The sequence below is a fragment of the Stegastes partitus genome, unplaced genomic scaffold, assembly GCF_000690725.1.
Source record: "Stegastes partitus isolate 25-593 unplaced genomic scaffold, Stegastes_partitus-1.0.2 Scaffold1330, whole genome shotgun sequence".
In the NCBI taxonomy this organism is placed as follows: Eukaryota; Metazoa; Chordata; class Actinopteri; family Pomacentridae; genus Stegastes; species Stegastes partitus.
In genome coordinates this window covers 63,900-81,806 of record NW_007579061.1, presented here as the reverse complement: position 1 = coordinate 81,806, position 17,907 = coordinate 63,900, and the positions used below count along the sequence as shown (strand labels likewise).

Below are 17,907 nucleotides of genomic sequence, written 5' to 3'. Positions count from 1 at the left end.
CAATGAGTCACCTGAACTGAAGTGCATGATACTGCTCATATAAGGATTCCCAGTGGATATTGGTTCTGCAAAGCATTGGAACAGTGTTAGAAGAAGAAAGTGCCATAAAATAGAAAGAGCTCATCAGCGAAGACAAGAGCTTTGTACATCCGAGACTTGCTGTTGGACTTACTATAACTTCAGGCTGCTCTGACATGGCAGTAAAACTACTGTCATATGCAGTTACTATTGCAGTGCCATAGTATCAGTGGCAGGCCATGCATTTTACTCTTTGGCCTTCAGTGGTGTCCTACCTGAATCAAACCACCTCTTAACATCGTCATTATGACGGCACGGCTATAGAAACCATCAGCATTGTGCAGAAAGGCAGCATAACAGGACTTTGCACCACAGACAGGTATCTCATGTAGCGAGAATGAATGCCATTACTGACAGGGTTCTCGCTAGCATTTATTTTTTCAGCCCAGGCTCCTGCCTGAAAAAATTCTCCTACAAATTGGGCTGTTACTTTGTTTTTGAGGGTATGTAGCGGGAAAATATTTAACAACAAGCGTCGATGCAGTTTTTCTACCATCGTCTTCGCTGCGAACGCTGTTATTCCCTAACGTCTTCGCCTCCAACCGTTAGCAGGATACACTACGAACCCTCCCTCCCACTCTCAGGCCAACAACTTCCTTTCGTTTCCTTCCCTTTCATTTTAAGCTGCAGGGGCCAACACTTTTGATTCTGAAGGCCTCAGGGCAGATTTCTGTGACCCTGGCAACACATGATGGCTGAAATATGATGAAGCTCTAATATAAACATACACTGCTGGAAGCACCACAGCCCAGAAACACGTTATTAAATGAAGAGAATAGACTATTGGGAATAGCGTTAAAAGGGAAAATTTTACAATGTAGGTCAGTGATTCTGATAGAGTTTAGGCCAGCAGAGAAGACCTTGCTGGCCCTGACGGCACACCACTGCTACAACATCATTCTGACCAGTTCAAAAACTTCATTAATTTAGGAAGCTAAAAAGGGGAGAGCAAATATATTAAATTAAGGGGAATCAAAGATGCCTTGAACCGAAATTATGACTCTTCAGAAGTAAACTGTAGAAATCTGTGACTGGAATTACAGCCATGCAGAATTCACCAGCAGATATCTATAATGAGAATCAAATGAAAGGTAAAAGTAATACATCTCATGTACATGTACAGTAGTACATCTCCTCTGAACTGCATTATTCACAATATGTAGTCCTGCACCTCTATGGAAGCACCTCGATGGAACAGTTAGAATGTCATAAATCATGAAAACAAAATAAAAGTTGAATTTCTTTGAATATTTATTTTACAAACACTGGAAAACAACAGAATCAACATGTGCAACATTTTCTCAAGTGTCTGCCATTTGTGTTGCTGGTGCTGGACTGGACAAAAATATGGTGAACTGTAGATATTTGACTACTTACATTTTTACCTTTTGCACACTCCATACACAAACTGTAGAAAGAAATTTCACAAAGCTGAATGTATCAACCAACAACCTGCTAACGTGTCATTTTTGACTTATGGTGTTTTTTTTTTTATTGATTCATGATTTTTTATTTTCCTACCAATACTTGAAAAAAAAAAGGTGACCCTACATAATATATATATTTGACTACTTCTGTTTTACTTTAGTTTAGTTACTTGTCTCCTATTGCTCCTATTTTTTATAGAATCTTGTTGGAGCAAGTGGTCAGTTATTTACGCATTTAAACGTGATGCTGAATATAGTGATTTTGATGAAACGTTGTGGTTTTAAAATGAAAGCTGGTTAATTTTCCTGGCATGGAGCCACATGCTACATATGATTAGGTCAAGGACTGTTAGCAATATGATAATTCAACCTTTCTTTTGTTTGTACAGTTTATGGCTCTATTGCACTATCTTATATTTTCACTTTATTGTATATAATGCTTTGTGTATATAGTACTTTGTTTAAATTATTTTTATTTCTAGTATTCTTATTTTTATTCTTATTTGCACTGCTGCTATTGTCGTGTTCTTCCACACAAGTTTCGTTGTACTTCTGCACAATGACAATAAAGTCTCTTTATCTTTATCTGATAAATGGTCTAACTTTAAAGACAACATGCCTTTCAAACCTGCAGGCAGGCTTTGTGGTTCAGAGGGTTTAACGTTAAGTAAACTGACTTCGATAGCTTGACTCTTCTCCTCTGTGGTTCTGTGCTGGTGGAACAAGTTGCCAAACTCTCTTCAATCTGCTGACTCCCTCTCAGTCTTTAAGAAAATACTAAAGACCCAGCTCTTCACTGAACACCTTTGCACTTTACAGCCCGAAAACAAAAAACAAAACAAAGCAAAACAAAAATCCTATTACCGTCCACACAGCCTGCTGTTGGCATCAATGCCCTATCAGACTTGAATTTGTTCTATGGCACTTATCTAGATGGTTTTCTCCTGACTAGATCCTTGCTTGTGTTGTATCTTCTCTCAGATGTACGTCACTTTGGATAAAAGCGTCTGCCAAATGAAACTGTAGAATTGTAGAAGTCAGCTTGACCTGTGTGCATTGATCTCTCAGGGCCATTTTATCTTTACACCCCTTCTGTCTGTAGAAAATACCCCTTACAAAGTGGACAGTGAGTGAAAAATTATAATTCACCTGTTCCTTTTTTTCAGGCTTTCAGGACCCACAGTCCTCTGGCGGTGTGATCCCACCAGATGGTATCTCCCAGCTGGGCTGGGAGGAGCAGGGAGTCTGTGGTGGACCCGAGCTGCAGGACTCCTGCGAGGATTCGGCCCCACTGTTCCTGGACAGACTCCAGTCTCTTGCCGAGGCTGAGAAACTGTTTGACGAGCTGACGCAGGAGAAGCTGCAGGTGAGAGTTTGAGGGGTCATCACATCACAGCAGTTTCCACATTATGCATTAAGTCAGCAGAATAAACTTTACTGTGTAGCGGCTCAGTTAGAGGAGCTTCTCTGACACTCAGGCCTCGACAGACCAACTCTAATCCCCACCTGACCTCTTATGTAACAGGAGCTTCATTGTTTTTACTCCTGAATGACGTCTATTTTTAGGAAGTTCATATCCCACTCTCCTCCCTCTGCCCTGCTCTCCTGGGGACATTAAACTCATCTAATGAGTTCCACTGTTTCAGCCAGGCGCGTGTCGCAGGCTGTTTCATCAATATAATTATTTTTGTGAATAAATGATTAACCTTGGTGTGTGTGTGTGTGTGTGCGCGCGCGCGCGTGCGTGTGTATGTATGTGTGTGTGTGTTGTGCAGATTGAGGCAGCTTTGAGCCGGATGCCTGGAGCAGGTGGCAGAGTGACTCTACAGACCAGGTTAGATGAGGTAAGGCTCCAGGGAAACTGTCCACATATTGATTATGTTGATAAAAGTTTCCTGTGTTGCTTGATGTTAGGCTAAATGATGAGTAGATTCATTATTCAGGTCATTTTGAAACCGAACCCTGAAGCATTAGTGTAATGTAAATTTAATTTGTTTGGGTTTTAGATGGTTTTGAAGACATCAGCTGGATCTCTAGGAAGTCATAATGAGGTCGTTTCAGAGACCACATGATTATTGATGTCTTTTTTGTATAATAACTTTAAATACTGTGAATTAGTTCAAATACATTTCCTCCCAATACACATCTGTAATCATTAGTCAAATAACCAGTTTAGATTTGCAATGTAACAAGTTTGATTTCAGGGTAGATCGAGTTACACCAATTTAAAAACTATGTATTCGTCACTCCACCTCTTCACTCCAGACTGAAATATCTCATCAGATGAATAGCTGTTAAATTTGAAGATCCTTCATTGCCAAATTCTGGCCAAAGTCTTCATTTATCCAGTTCTTTGGTTTTTGACATAGAGACCAGTGAAATAATAATGAAATTCCCATCAGCCTCAGCTTCACTTTGACTTCAGTGCTAGTTTGCAAATTTTAGCATGCAAACAGGCTAAACTGAACTGCTGTCAGCATTTCCATTGTTATTGTATATTAACATGCTGTGTTAGCATAGGCTGCAGTTTGTTAGTCTTGGTCAACATTTTATGGCGTTTTATCGACTAAACTAGTTCTGGAATACCTAAATAAAGCAACTTTGTGTTCTTTGTGTTTTTTACAGTTTCTGACCATGATAAAGGGTGCAATTGTGGGGATTTTATAAAAAGATAACATGCTTTTCAAACTTGCAGGGGGTTTTAGGGATTCAGAGGATAAACTAAACTACTGCCTACAACTTAGAAATCCCCTTTTTCTATGTGTTCTTTTCTCCACTATATTTTATTTATGTATTTTTTGTATTCTTACCTACTTTGTAAAGCGTCTTAGAGTGTCTTGAAAAGCGCTATATAAGTATTATCTGTTGTTGTTATTATTATTACTACTACTACAGCTGATCAGTTGTCAGACATTTCAGTTTCTGCTCCATTTCATCCTCAGGTGGCCTTAGAGAATCGTCTGGAGAGGCTGAATCGTGAGCTGGGATCCATCCGAATGACTCTGAAGAGATTCCACGTCCTCCGCTCCTCTGCCAACATATAGCAATGTCTGTCTTCTTACATTAGTGTTGATGCTACAACTTAGTGTCTTGGTTTTATACACAGCACTGATTGTCCTCCTGTCTCTTTCTGTGCCATGAGCCCATTTGTACAGCCAGTCCATCACATTTTTTTATACGTATGACTTATTACTCGGGGATATTTTTTATATGTCTAAAACATATTGCAATTTTGGAGTATATTTTTAGTAAAGCACAGATTTGTAAAGTCGTTTACTTTTTTAGTCACAGAAATATTAATACGATTCATAGGTTTTACCTGCCACATTCAGGAGTAGATTTTTAAATCGGCTCAGTGTAAATGTGAATGATCAAAACAACTTTCCAGCAGAGTTACTCATCCACTTGGGAAAAATCACTGCCATTTATGCACTTGTGTTTATTATGCTTTTTAAATCTTTTCCCATTTGACAGGACATAAAACCTTGTTATTTATGCTTTTATGTGTCAAAGTTAGTTTTTAGTGTCCTTTCTGCTGTTATTTATCGATTCTAACATGTTGCTTTGGGCCAAACCTCTTCAACTTGAATGAAATATTTGTTTACTTGAATCAAATCGCCTTTTTCCTTTGTTTACGTTCCATTTACTTGTTGTTTTTTGCTTTATGTTTAAATTTCGCCACAATACTGGACTAGCACACACACATTTCCACACACATTCAATCCTCAGTCGGCTGTTTTCCTTCAGTGATGCTCGTGCATGGAGTTTCTTGCACTGCTTCCTTTTTGCCATTCAGTTTTCCTACAATGACATGAACACCACTGGAACTGTAATGTTGTTGTTGCACAATAAATGAAGCTTTTTAAAATAACTAGAACTATCATTCGTTTTTAAGCTGTTTCACAACAGATTGATTTGAGGTGTTTCATGTTTTGTAGGCAGTGTGAGTGTGGGGACAGATCATTTTATTCTCTTTTCCAAAATATAAAATGCATGTCTGAAATAGGTCTGAAGTTTAAACAATCAAAGCAAAAGCACAGACAGACGTTAGAAGACCTTAAAGAAAAGACAAGTCTCATGACATATAAATATTGTGGGACCCCAATGTGTCTGAAATAATCTTGTGTGCAATGCATGGATTATTAAACAAGGGGCCCCAGGGCACAGATGTGGCCCTCAATCATTCCTACACAAAAGCAAGCGTCATATATTGAAAGAGAGTTGTCTTTGGTCCTCATGCGTCTGCTTTGTTTTTTTCTTTTCTTTTCTTTGCAGGAATTTTATGTCTCTGTGGCTGTGTTGTGTCTTTTTTTTTTTTTTTTTTTAGATAACTTTGTGTTTGTGGTTGCTTTGTGTCTTTTGCTCTTGTTTTGTGTCTTGTGGCCGTTTTCTGTCTGTAGTTGTTTTGTGTCTGTTGGAGGTTGTTTTATGCAGTTTTCTGTCTGTCTGTGCCATTTTGTTTTCATTTTATGTCGAGTTTTTTGTGTGTCTTTGTGGTTGCTTTATGACATTTTGTTTCTGTGGTTGTTTTGCATTTCTTTGTGGTTGTATTGTGTAAGAGTAGATGTGCATGTTAACACGTGAAAAAGACAATTAAAATAAGAAAGCCTCAAACAGTTCTATCATCCACTATGCAGAAGCTCAGATATAGCTCCACTCTTTCAATAAATGTAATTAGATGTAATTAGTTTTATATATATAGCACCAATTCACAACATATGCCATCTCATAGCACTCCATGTAGTGAGATATACAAATTTTCAACAGACAAATCCAAAGTTAATAAACCAGTTTTTACCACAGTTTATGTCGCTACTGTGTGACAGTTACAAGTGTAAGATAAAATAAATAAATAAATAAAATAGCACCAATATTACAAAGAATATCATGCAGAACATAACAGACGACACCATTTCTAAGTCATTACACAGTTAATTAAATAAAGCATACACAAAATCATAATAACCACACAATTAACAAGTACAGTAAGTAATGCTAGTTATCAGGTTAAGTTAAGGTGTATTTTCTGAGATGAAAAATGTGTGTCTAAATTTCTTTAAAAAATTTTAAACACGTAAGTTTAAAAAAAACAAAAAAACAAAACATTTGCTCAGTGCAACAACATGATTGGTTTAATATTTCCCGCTTTGGCCGTTATAAGGCAGAAGATTCGCTGTTTGGGGAAAGAGGGCGGGACATCTGCCACAGTCTCCTTAGCAACGGTTCTTCCATCGGTCAAACGAAGCTGTTGGATAAATGGAGGTAAAGGTTGGGAGAGAAACAGTAAGAAACTGACACAGACTTCATTATGTTTGTGTTTTTTTTTCTTCCTTTTTTTAAAGCTTAATGTGAATTGTTGTGATATTCTGCTTAAACAACGTATATGTGGAGTTTTACTAAATGCTTTCACACAAGACATCCTTGAAACAAGCTAGCTGACGGCTACATTAAGCTAGTTAGCGAGTTCTCTATAAACCCTGTAGCTGGTTTGAGCAGAATATCAGAACAAGTCAAATGTAATACGAGTTGGTTTGATATTCTCCCAACCTTAATATCACTAGTGAACAACCCAAAGCAGTCTTTATACATGTAAACTGTTTGTGAAGGATGGCTTTCTTACTCCAAGGGCCTCTGCAATGAGGGCTGAAGTATCAAAAGTGAAAGTACTCAATGTGAGTGCAACATTTCAGAAAATGAAATTGCACATTACGGTAATGTGGCACGTTGGCTCGGTAGATAGCACCGTGGCCTCACAGCCAGAAGATCCCAGTTAGGAGTTTGAACAGGCATGTTCTGTGCAGCCTGGGTTCTCATCAGTACCCACAGTCCAAAAACATTCTAAATTGTCCGTTGGTGTTAATGTGAGTGTGCTTGTTTGTCCTTAAGGGCGACAGCCTGGGTCCCCAGTGAGGATTAGGCAGTGGATAGATAAAGGATGGACATTACAGTAATGTAGCAGCTAGTAAACATGGGACTAATTTTCATTCAATTTGTGCTTAAATGAATGTATTTATTTTTGCGCAAAAATATTACAATCACAGGTGAAAATAGAATGAATGTACAAACTAATTAAATTAGCTTTAAGATATTTTAAAGGAGAAGAAACTTTGGCCTGATTTAAACCAATATTTTAGTTGATTAGTTTAATAACATAAGGGCATATTTCATGTGTTCTCTCTGACACATCAGTCATTATTTCATGACATATACTACTTTTGCAAACAGAATGGAATAAAGTGGATTACTACTGTACTTTGTTATTACTTTTAATCACCTGTGTTTAGCAGGAGTGAAGGACAACGCCTCCAATAGAGCCTATAAGTCTGTGTTTATAGGAACAGTAAAGGTTTGTAGCTTTGTAATAATAACACTGAAAGGGAGTTAATTCACTTTCCACAAGCGTTATCAATAATACACACAGGAATAACCTGTGACGAAAGCAAATGCAGCTTTCCAAATTATTTGCAACTTTCAAGCTGAAATTATGACTTGATAGGTGGTTTGTATAATAAGTATCTTCCAGCTTCCATCCTCGTTATTTATTATTTGAGTGAAACATGCAGACATTACAGCAAAGTATTAGGTTTATGATGATGTTCTTGTTCTTTAATTTAAAATAGCATTTTAAGTGTGTGAGTTTTAGTATTTTTATATGCTGGTATTGCTCGTTTTTAGCTGTGGCGCAGTGTTTTTACACTGTGGTATCACTACACAGGGTACACCGTGTTCCCTGCCTTTTGCCCTCAGTCAGTGGAGATAGGCTCCAGCCCTCCTGAGACCTTCAGCAAAACCAAAAAGGATGGTATCATTGCTATTTTTACTTGTAACACAGTGTTTTATATGCTGGTATTACTATTTTACTAGTACAGAATATTTTTTATGCTGGTGTTGCTATTACACCATTATTACTGTTTTACTTGTAACAAAGTATTTTATGTACTGGCATTACCATTTCAGTTGAAACGCTATTTAGATACTTTTGTGTTGCTGTTTTATTTGTGGCACTAGTTTTGTACGCTGATTCTGCCATTAGTGTTAATATCACTGTTTTTACTTGTAACAGAGTATTTCTGTACTCTGGTGGTGCTATTTTTATTTATTTATTTATTTTTTTACCTGTAGCACAGCAGTTTTAAACTGTGTTTTTGTTGCTGTTTACGTGATTGAAGTGTTCTTCCAGCAGGCGGCTGTGCACCGCTAGGGGGCGCCTTTCCCCCTTGCTGTCCTGCAGGAGAGCGTCCTAAGCTCTGATGTAACTGTAACATGGGTACATGGTCATCAGCCACCGGCAGCACTCAGCACAGGAGCCCAAAGCCCGGACAGGAAAGCCGGCTGCAGGGTGATGGAGGAGCGGCGGTGACAGCGGCACTGATAGGCGGACGCACACGGGAGAATGAGCGCTGTGTGTGGAGGAACAACAGGACGGACACCGCTCTGCCTCCACTGTAACACATAAACCCCGATATATCATCAGGCTGCCCTGTGAAAATACACCTTGAAGTACAGCGATGTGGCTGATAGCAGCGCCGAGGACATCGGGCTGAGGAGCTGCACACTCTGCAGGTGAGCCACTGATGATGATGACAGAACTGTTGTTGACGCTCAGAGCTGAGAACACGATGTCACTGCTAATTAACGCTCCTACCGCTCATTAATTAGTCTAATTGACGCGATGCAACGGTTAATTAATTCCTTCATTATTTGTTGAATGGAGCTGCGGTGGGCAGGTGGCGTCCGTCACTGTAGCAGAACAAAGCAGCTGACCAATACACAGTCTGAAAATGTGATTCTGAGCCACAGCAGGGCTGTGTGAGGTCATCATGTGTGTCTGTCATGAAGGAATTATTAGACAAGGGGCCCCTGGGCACAGACATGTTAAAGGTCCTCAACCATTACTACACTACTCAATAGTTGTTTTCTGTCTGGTTATGAGAATGTTGTGATTATTTGTGGTTGTCTTTATGTCATTTTGTGTGTCTCTGTGTTTTGTGTCTATTATTGATCATTTTGTTTCTCATTATGGTTATTTTGAAGTCATTTTATCTTTTTTTTTGTGGTTGCTTTGTGCCTCTGTTTTGCGTTTGTCTTTTTGTTGCCTTTTTGTGTCCCTTTGTTGTTGTTTGTGTTGTTTTGTAGTCATTGTGTGTCCCATTGTGGATGTTTTGTGTCTCTTGTTTTTTGTTTCTCTGTGTTGTGATTTTATGTCTATTTCTTGTCTATTCATGCATCAGTTCATGATAATTTTATGTCTCTCTGTGGTTGTTTTGCATCTCTGTTGTCATGTGTTTCTTTGAGGTTGTTTTGTGTTTCTTTGTGGTCATTTTGTGTCTTTGTAGATGTTTTGCGTCACTGTGTTTGTTTTGTTTGTCTTTGTGGTCATTTTGTGTGTTTGTGGTTGTTTGTGTCTCTCTGTAGTCCTTTTGTGGTTGTTTTTTTTTATCAGTTTGTCATTAATATTTGTTTCTTTGTCGCTGTTTTTCATTGTAGTCATTTGCCATGCTGTTGTTGTTTTGTGTCTTCAAACAGATGCTTATGCCTCAGGGCCCCCTGACCCTTTGTGGCTAAATATTACCCTGCATTACATTCATGTTTGCTATGTTGTTGTCTTCCTACTGTTGTTGGTACATTGCCACAGTCTTGTACACCTCGTTAGCAGAATAGTGCATGTCCTCGAGTGTGTGCGTATTACAAACTGGTACTGATCCACTCGTTACAGCTCTGCTTCACAGCCCTGCCAGAGGTCAGAAACTCCACAGGCTACCTTCAGGATTTGAATATGCTCTGCAATACAGAGCCACAACATGAGGAAGTAGTGCACAACAAAATTAACGTTAATAATCCATGACATTAATTAGCAGAAATTTTGAAGGTAATCAAACTACTCAAAAAAACAAAACAAAAAACAGGTTACAGATCTGACAATGAACTGATTAATGTCAGTTGTCAGTAAACTGAGAACATTTATTCAAAGATTTTTAATTTGCAGTGATATAAAACAGAAAAGCCTAATTAAAAATGATCAAGGTTAAACAGGAGTATTCTTAGTGTTTTGACTTAAAAAATAACTTGGAGCAGCCTTTCATTTGCTAATTCTACCTACTATGGCCTACATATATTATATTAGAGATGTTAGAAGGCTCCTGTATTTATAGGCATTTAACTGAAATGGTGACTTCCCTAAAGCATTACTGTGTATAAATAATTTTAGACAAACGTCAATTTGTCCTTGTAACAGAGACCTCTATACGTCCTGCTAACAATGCAGCCAGCTATAGAGCTGGAGCTATTCTTAGATGTTGAAGGTGAAAACGCTAAAGGAGCTGTTGTATGTGTGATCTGAACCTACCCCTTAACTTATTTAGACGGATGCTGTAGTGCAGCCAAAACTTTCGAGGAAGCACACCTTAAACTTGGAAAGCATTTATCAGCCAGACTGTCCTCAGAGTGCCTTGAATAATTATGGTTTCTGTGTAGTACAGCAGAACACTACATTATTCTTCCTGACCTGTTGAGTGATGATGATGATGCCCACAAGAAATCATCCATAAAATGTGGGTGGTTGTGAACATTTATTTTCTTAAAAATTTGCTTTTTAATGAATGTGCTTCCAGTTTAATCTATTTAGTTTACCACTGTTAATGCCAAAACATGCTCTCATGGCAATGCTAATGCAATATTAATAAGCAGGTACAATGTTTATCATGTTCACCAGTTTAGCATTATAGCCTGCTAACATTTTCTAATTAGCCCTGAACATGTTGAACACTATACCTTCCTCAACATCGGCAGGTTAGCATGCATACTGGCATTGTCCCTGTCAGCAAGTACCTCTTACTTTAAGTACCTTTTACATTTTCTTGGGTCTTTTGTGTCTCTGTGGTTGTTTTGTGTCAATATGGTTGCTTTGTGTAGTTTATAGTCAGTTTGTTTTTATTTGTGATTGTTTTGTGTTGTTTTGTAGTCATTCTAATCTCTTTCAGTTTTTTTTTAAATTTGTGTAACTATTTATTTTTACAGAAAATTTACAAAACCTGGAATCAACATGTGCAACACTGTTTTAAGAGGCCATGGGTGTTGCCAGTACTGGAAAAAATGTTTGGTAAACACAGCCTGCAGTTTAGCTTAAAATCCCAATTTTTTGTCTTGTGACTGTTGGTTACCGCTTAGTGGCTTCTCAACTGTACTAAAAAGAGCAGATTTTTGTGGTTTTTACAGGATCTGGCACATAGTCTTCATTTACAGCAGATTTTTTAAATGATACATATAGACTTAAGAGTTTTAATGAGATATCACGATTATGAAAATGAGACCTGGTGAAGTTTTGTGACTGAGCCAAAATCTCACATGGTTAGTTCAGGGATGGTTGGAAAGTAAAAAATATAATTCTTTTAGTTTTTATAGTTTGTGGCTCTGATAAATGGTGTCTTTTGGACATTTTTAAAGGTAACATATCTTTTAGACTTGTCAGCACATTTTGATACATCATACACAGATGCAATTTTTACAATATGTCAACAAAAATCGAACAACAAATGTAGATTTTTAGGATTTAAAAGTCAAGAAGTGCTAAGGCCATTCTGCTGTCGTGACTAAAATCGGTTATCAGTTATCTGAGGATCTGACCCGTTGTGTCGTGCAGGTCTCCTGTCAGCACAACCATCAGATCCATTGCATGATGTACTGGTCCTATTGCCTCCCATTTCAGGTTCATTGTGTAAGATTTGAATGGGTGTGGTGGGGAGTGAAAGAAGATGGAGCCTCGCAGGATCTGATTATCGAGCCAAAATGATTAGGTTTGCTTTAATGAATGCTGTTAGGAAGTAGCCACCGCAGAAAGAATGAGTCATAGTATTGATTGCTACCCCTTCCTTCACTCGCTCCTTCTCCCCCCTCCCTCTGTCTTGTCTATCCATTCATCCACCCTTCCTCCTCTATTCTCTTGTCTCACTCCTCGAAATCTATGTTTTCCTTCCTCCTTTCCCTTTTTCCTTCTCCCATGGGACATGCCAGATTTCTCTTCCCCGCTCCTTGCCTCAGATTTGAGGAGAGGTGGCATGCAGCCGTGCTGAGCGTTGCATACCAATAACTGTATGACTCGTTTGGCTCTCCAGTCTGGATGAGGAGGAGGAGGAGGGCAGCAGGGAGCTTTGGAGGAGGGGAGTGTGGACGGGGGTCTTGTCACGAGATGTCACGTCATCTCGGTGTGTGAAATCTATTTTTAGCAGCGTAAACAGAGGGATTCCAGCCCACTGATCATGGCTTTGCAGTCAGGACTGAACCGTGCAGTGGGAGGCTGCCGGAGTGTGAGACGCTGGATGTGAATGAACAACACTTGTGTTAAACCCAGTCTGTCTGCCTCGGCTGGCGTTCCACTCTACTCCCACCGCCTCGGCCTGTCAGGCTGAAACTCTGTGCCGCAAATAGACCAACGAGTCTGTCTGCCACTTTCTCCTCCCCATCCTGATTCACAATGCAGCCACATCTAAACTGTCTCTCATATGGAATAAAAAACCTGTGCTACTACGAATTTGTCCCCCATCCATTTTATACAGATGGGCTTTGAGTTTCTTTATGGTTGTTTTGTGTTTCTGTGTGTTTGGGCTGTTTGTGTGTTTTTCTGATGTTTTAGCATCTCTTTGTGGACATTTTGTATTTCTTTCTGGCTGCTTTACATCAAATAGAGGTCATTTAGATTGTTGTGTGTCTCTTGTTAGTCATTGGTGTCTCTTTGTGGTCATTTTGCATCTTTTTGTGGTCATTTTGTGTCTGTGTAGTTATTTAGTGTCTCTGTGCTCAATTTGTATCTTTTTGTGGCTGTTCTGTCTTTTGGAAGTCATTTTTGTATCTGAGGGAATTTTTGTCTTTTTGTGGTTTTTGTGTGTGTGTTTGTAGTTAATTTGCATCTCTTTATAGCTATTTTGTCTCTTTTCTCTTGGTAGTTGTGGGTATGTCCCTATCTGATCATTTTATATCCCTTTGTAGTTGCTTAGCACTTTAAAGAGACCTGTTTTGTTTCTAATTGCAGTCATTTTGTGTGAATTTGTGTTTGTTTTGCTTGTTTTTTTTCATTAGTCTGTGATCCTTTCTGGTCATTTTGAGTCTTTTTCTGGTTGTTCACGTCTTACTTAAGTTGTGCATTTGCTTGTACATCATCATCATCATCATCAGCATCATTTTGTGTAGGTATAAGTAATTATTATATGAGAAGAACTTTGTGTGTGCTTTGATTGACACAGCATTGATTTGCTATTTTAATATTATTGAACAAATAATAATAAGTAAACAAATAACATGAAAGAGAGTTCAAAAATGAAACCAGATGAATGACATATAATCATAATTATTGTGAGAATAATTTTAACCCAGGGGCCAGTTTATTACCCTGTGATGGGAGCTGCTACATACATAATCAAAAAAACACCATCCAAGAAGCCATTTTCTGCCATAATACTTTTAGTTTTCACTCATTAAGTATATTTTTCTGATACATCTGCGCTTTTACTTAAGCAACATTTTGAATGGAGGACTTTTACTTGTTATAGCGTGTTTCTGTAGTGTGGCGTTACTGTTTCTACTCAAGTAAAGACTTTGACTGCTCCTGCTAACGCTGATGCAAACAGATCAAGTTGTTTATAGACTCACATTGTCAGGGTTTGCAGCGGGCAGTCAGAGGTGCCCTGCCAAGAACACTTTAAATATAGATCCATACCTACATGGCGTCCCCAGTTGCTCTTGAAGAGGTGGGGTGGGGTTAGTGGGGGTCATGTGAGACCGAGGTTGGCAGGCAAAGGTGGGGGTAGGTGTGGGGGTTGTCCTGTGAATCGAAAGCTGTCATGTTTGGCCAGGTTTGCTGTGCTCAATTTGAGCACTCAGTCTAATTAACAATCCCTCGGCTTTGTTCAGATGCAGCGAGGCGTTGTGTCCTCATCAAATATTCAGCCGCACACAGATTCAGTAGTATGGATGAGGCAGAGCAACCTGCTTACTTGATACTTAGAACGTCACTCTGTTAGTTAAACGTAATCTCTCTGCTACCTCAAAGATTAGACTGATTGCCAACAAGTCCAGAGCTTACAATGCACAGGCTGTTGTACGCTATAAAAAGACCACTTTGTGTTCTTTGGCATAAGGATTATAGGTGGTGAGGTCCAACATTTGAAAAAAAGACTACTCAAAAAAAACATACAAAACCAGTGTCTGATGTTCTAAGTTAGTATAGATAGATAGATAGATAGATAGATAGATAGATAGATAGATAGATAGATAGATAGACTAAACCTTTTTTTTTTTCAGCGGGGAAGTTTTACAGCAGCAGATAGAAAATAACACACATTGCAGGGGGAAAAAAGAGCAGCACACAATGTACACAGTGCACAGATATAAACTGATTACTTTCACCTTCTAGAAGAAGTATAATTGTTATCATGTCCTACTGTTGCACTGTTGCTGCTTGTTTGACTTAGTAAACTCCAGGAACAACAATGAAAAATAATTTCAGGACTTACCAGCATGGCTGATTATTGTCACTGGGATACAGTTTCCTGGACCCATGAATGTTTCGACCCACTTTAATGGCAATTCATCTAACAGTTGTAAAGACATGTCACCAAACCGGTTACAAAGAGGAAAAATCAGGGGATCACCAACATCATAGGTTTCATCTTCTGGGAACCATGCCAGGAGTGGAGAAGTATTTAGATCCTTTACTAAAGTAAAAGTACCAGTACAGCAATGTGAAAATGCTCCAGTACAAGGAAAACGCCTACAAGAAAAATCTTACGTCAGTGAATCAGAATCAGAATCAGCTTTAATGGCCAAGTACGTACACAACATACAAGGAATTTGGTTTCGGCTGTTGGTGTCGCCCTAGGAATTTGCAGGAATAACATAGGAAAATAAAAAAAATAAAATAAAGTAAAATAACTACAGAAAGAAAAGAATAAAAATAAAATACAATAAATATGAATAAAAAATAAAACAAGATAATAAGACAAATATATACAAGATTTTACACATCCGAGCAGAAACAGGTATATGTACATGAGTGCAACATAGAAGTGCAAATAACAGTTGTGACTTGGAGTGGCTCAGCTGTTCAGTAGGGTTATGGCAGTGGGATAGAAACTGTTTTTGTGTCTGGTGGTTTTAGTCTGCAGGACTCTGTATCGCCTGTCGGAGGGGAGGAGGGAGAACAGTTTCTGACCAGGATGAGTAGGGTCTGTGATGATGTTCCCTGCCCTCTTCCTGGTTCTATTGGAGTACAGTTCCTGGATGGAGGGCAGGGGGGCTCCGATGATCTTCTCGGCTGTTCTGACTGTGCGCTGCAGTCTGTTTCTGTCCTGCAGTGTGGCTGCTCCAAACCACACAGTGATGGAGCTGCACAAGACAGCTCTGATGACGGCAGTGTAGAACTGAATCAACAGCTCCTCATCGTGTCTCCTCAGCTGTCGCAGGAAGTACATCCTCTGCTGAGCCTTTTTGAGGATGCAGCGGATGTTCTTCTCCCACTTCAGGTCCTGGGTGATTGTCGTCCCCAGGAGCTTGAAGGACTCTACAGCTGACACAGGGTTGTTGCTGATGGTGAGGGGGAGCAGTGGCGAGGGTTGTCTCCTGAAGTCCACTCTCATCTCCACAGTCTTGAGCTTGTTCAGCTCCAGGTTGTTCTGGCTGCACCAAAACACCAGCCGCTCAACCTCTTGCCGATGTGCAGACTCGTCACCGTCCTGGATCAGGCCGATGACTGTAGTGCCGTCTGCAAACTTCAAGAGTTTGACAGATGGGTGCTTGGAGGTTCAGTCCTTAGTGAGGGGGAGAAGAGAAGTGGAGACAGGACACACCCCTGAGGGGTGGAAACACATAGCAGCAAAAGGTAGTTAAATATTGCAGTGAGAGTCTTGGTTCGGTCCCTCTGACTGACACAGCAGTCTCTGCCACCATTAGATTATTAATAGTGAGGCATCAGTGTGTCAGCAGCATGTTACTGTTGTTGCTGCTTCAGGTTTGAACTACTTTATATCCAGTTTTATATACAGGAATGTGAGAAAAAGGGTTTGTCACATGATTAATGGGAGAGGAAAGAAGGAAAGTACTGATACACAAAGCTGTTTTCAGTTTTGTATAATCTACAAGTGTACATATATATATATCCATAAAAGACTCCAGAGCCACATTGCTAAATCAAATCAAGCTCATTTATATGGCCCATGTAAAACACCCTGAGTGAACCAAGGTGCTGTATGGGCAACAACATTTTGTACAAGTCAAGAGTATAAGACTTGTAATATCAATCTGTAAAACAAACTAAAGTAACATAACATACTAAAACAGGCAAAAGGGAAGTCAGTTTGTAATATATATTAAAGAAATCTAAAATACTAACATCAAGACCACTAAAAGCAACCAAAAGGCAATAAAAACATCTACATCGTGAGATATTTCTTGGAAAGATCAATGAACGAGGGCTGATAAAGGAAGCCTGTTCAAAAGCTTTTGGAACCACCCCCTTACAGACCAGCCTCGATGGTGGAAAAGTTAACAGCATATGGTCTGAGAATCTAAGAGGTGAACATGCTAACATGACTGAAAACAGTTTTGTAAGTACCTGTATTGTGCGTGATGCTTTTTCTGGCAGAACAAAGTCACTCTTAGCAGTCAGACATGATGAATGCGAGTAATCAAGAGATGGACCTGTGCTCTTAATAGATGTTAATCTCCGTGACAAATGAAAGTGGCTGGAAGGACCTGGTGTTGCTGCTCTGTGTCACCCTCGCTGCACTGGCTGACGCCGGCTGTATATTAGCCGGCCTCAGAGGCTTGGAGCTGGGCCAAACGCTAATGTTGCTGGGTTAAGGAGTGGATCTTCCACCCTTTATCAGTGGCCCTTCGATTCTCTCTGCTCAATTAACAACAGTGTCTTCCTCTGCTGTCCTTCTGTTTCCTGGTCTATATCTCATTAACAGCAACCTCCTGCTTCCCCTCCCTACTTCCACCTGCTCACCCTCTTCCAGTATGTGATGGCTGTGATTGTCACAGATGCTCTTTGTGCTTTTGTCATGTGTTTGTCATGTTTGTTTTTCTGTCCTTCTGCCATACGTTGATCTCTTTTGAGAATTACATGAAATACATAATTAAAATTTAAATATACATAGGCTTAGTATTTTATGGGTAACACTTAATGGTACTCCTCCACATTAACTGACTGTCTTTACAATTTTTTTATTAAGAACACATGAAGAGCTTTTCAAAATGTTGCATTGTTACTTTGTATACAACAGAAGTCAGTGCACGCCTGTACAATATTGATTCATGTCAATATGTCAGTATGTCAAATGATTCACCATTGCATGACCTTATAGTAGCTGCATGACTTTTAGGTTGAACATTGGGGTATATGTGACAACTA

The 17,907-nt window shown here is 39.3% G+C and overlaps 1 protein-coding gene across 1 annotated transcript in view; it reads left to right on the top strand.

Annotated features, from left to right (window-relative positions):
- The window catches only part of mphosph9 (M-phase phosphoprotein 9), a 44,027-nt gene extending 38,651 nt beyond the window's left edge, over positions 1 to 5,376 (top strand). The window contains exons 23-25 of the mRNA XM_008298592.1: positions 2,672 to 2,871; positions 3,281 to 3,349; positions 4,448 to 5,376. Coding sequence (XP_008296814.1) covers positions 2,672 to 2,871; positions 3,281 to 3,349; positions 4,448 to 4,549 — 371 coding nt within the window. The 3' untranslated portion in view covers positions 4,550 to 5,376. The remainder of the gene's footprint in view (positions 1 to 2,671; positions 2,872 to 3,280; positions 3,350 to 4,447) is intronic.
- Positions 5,377 to 17,907: the final 12,531 nt, after the last annotated feature.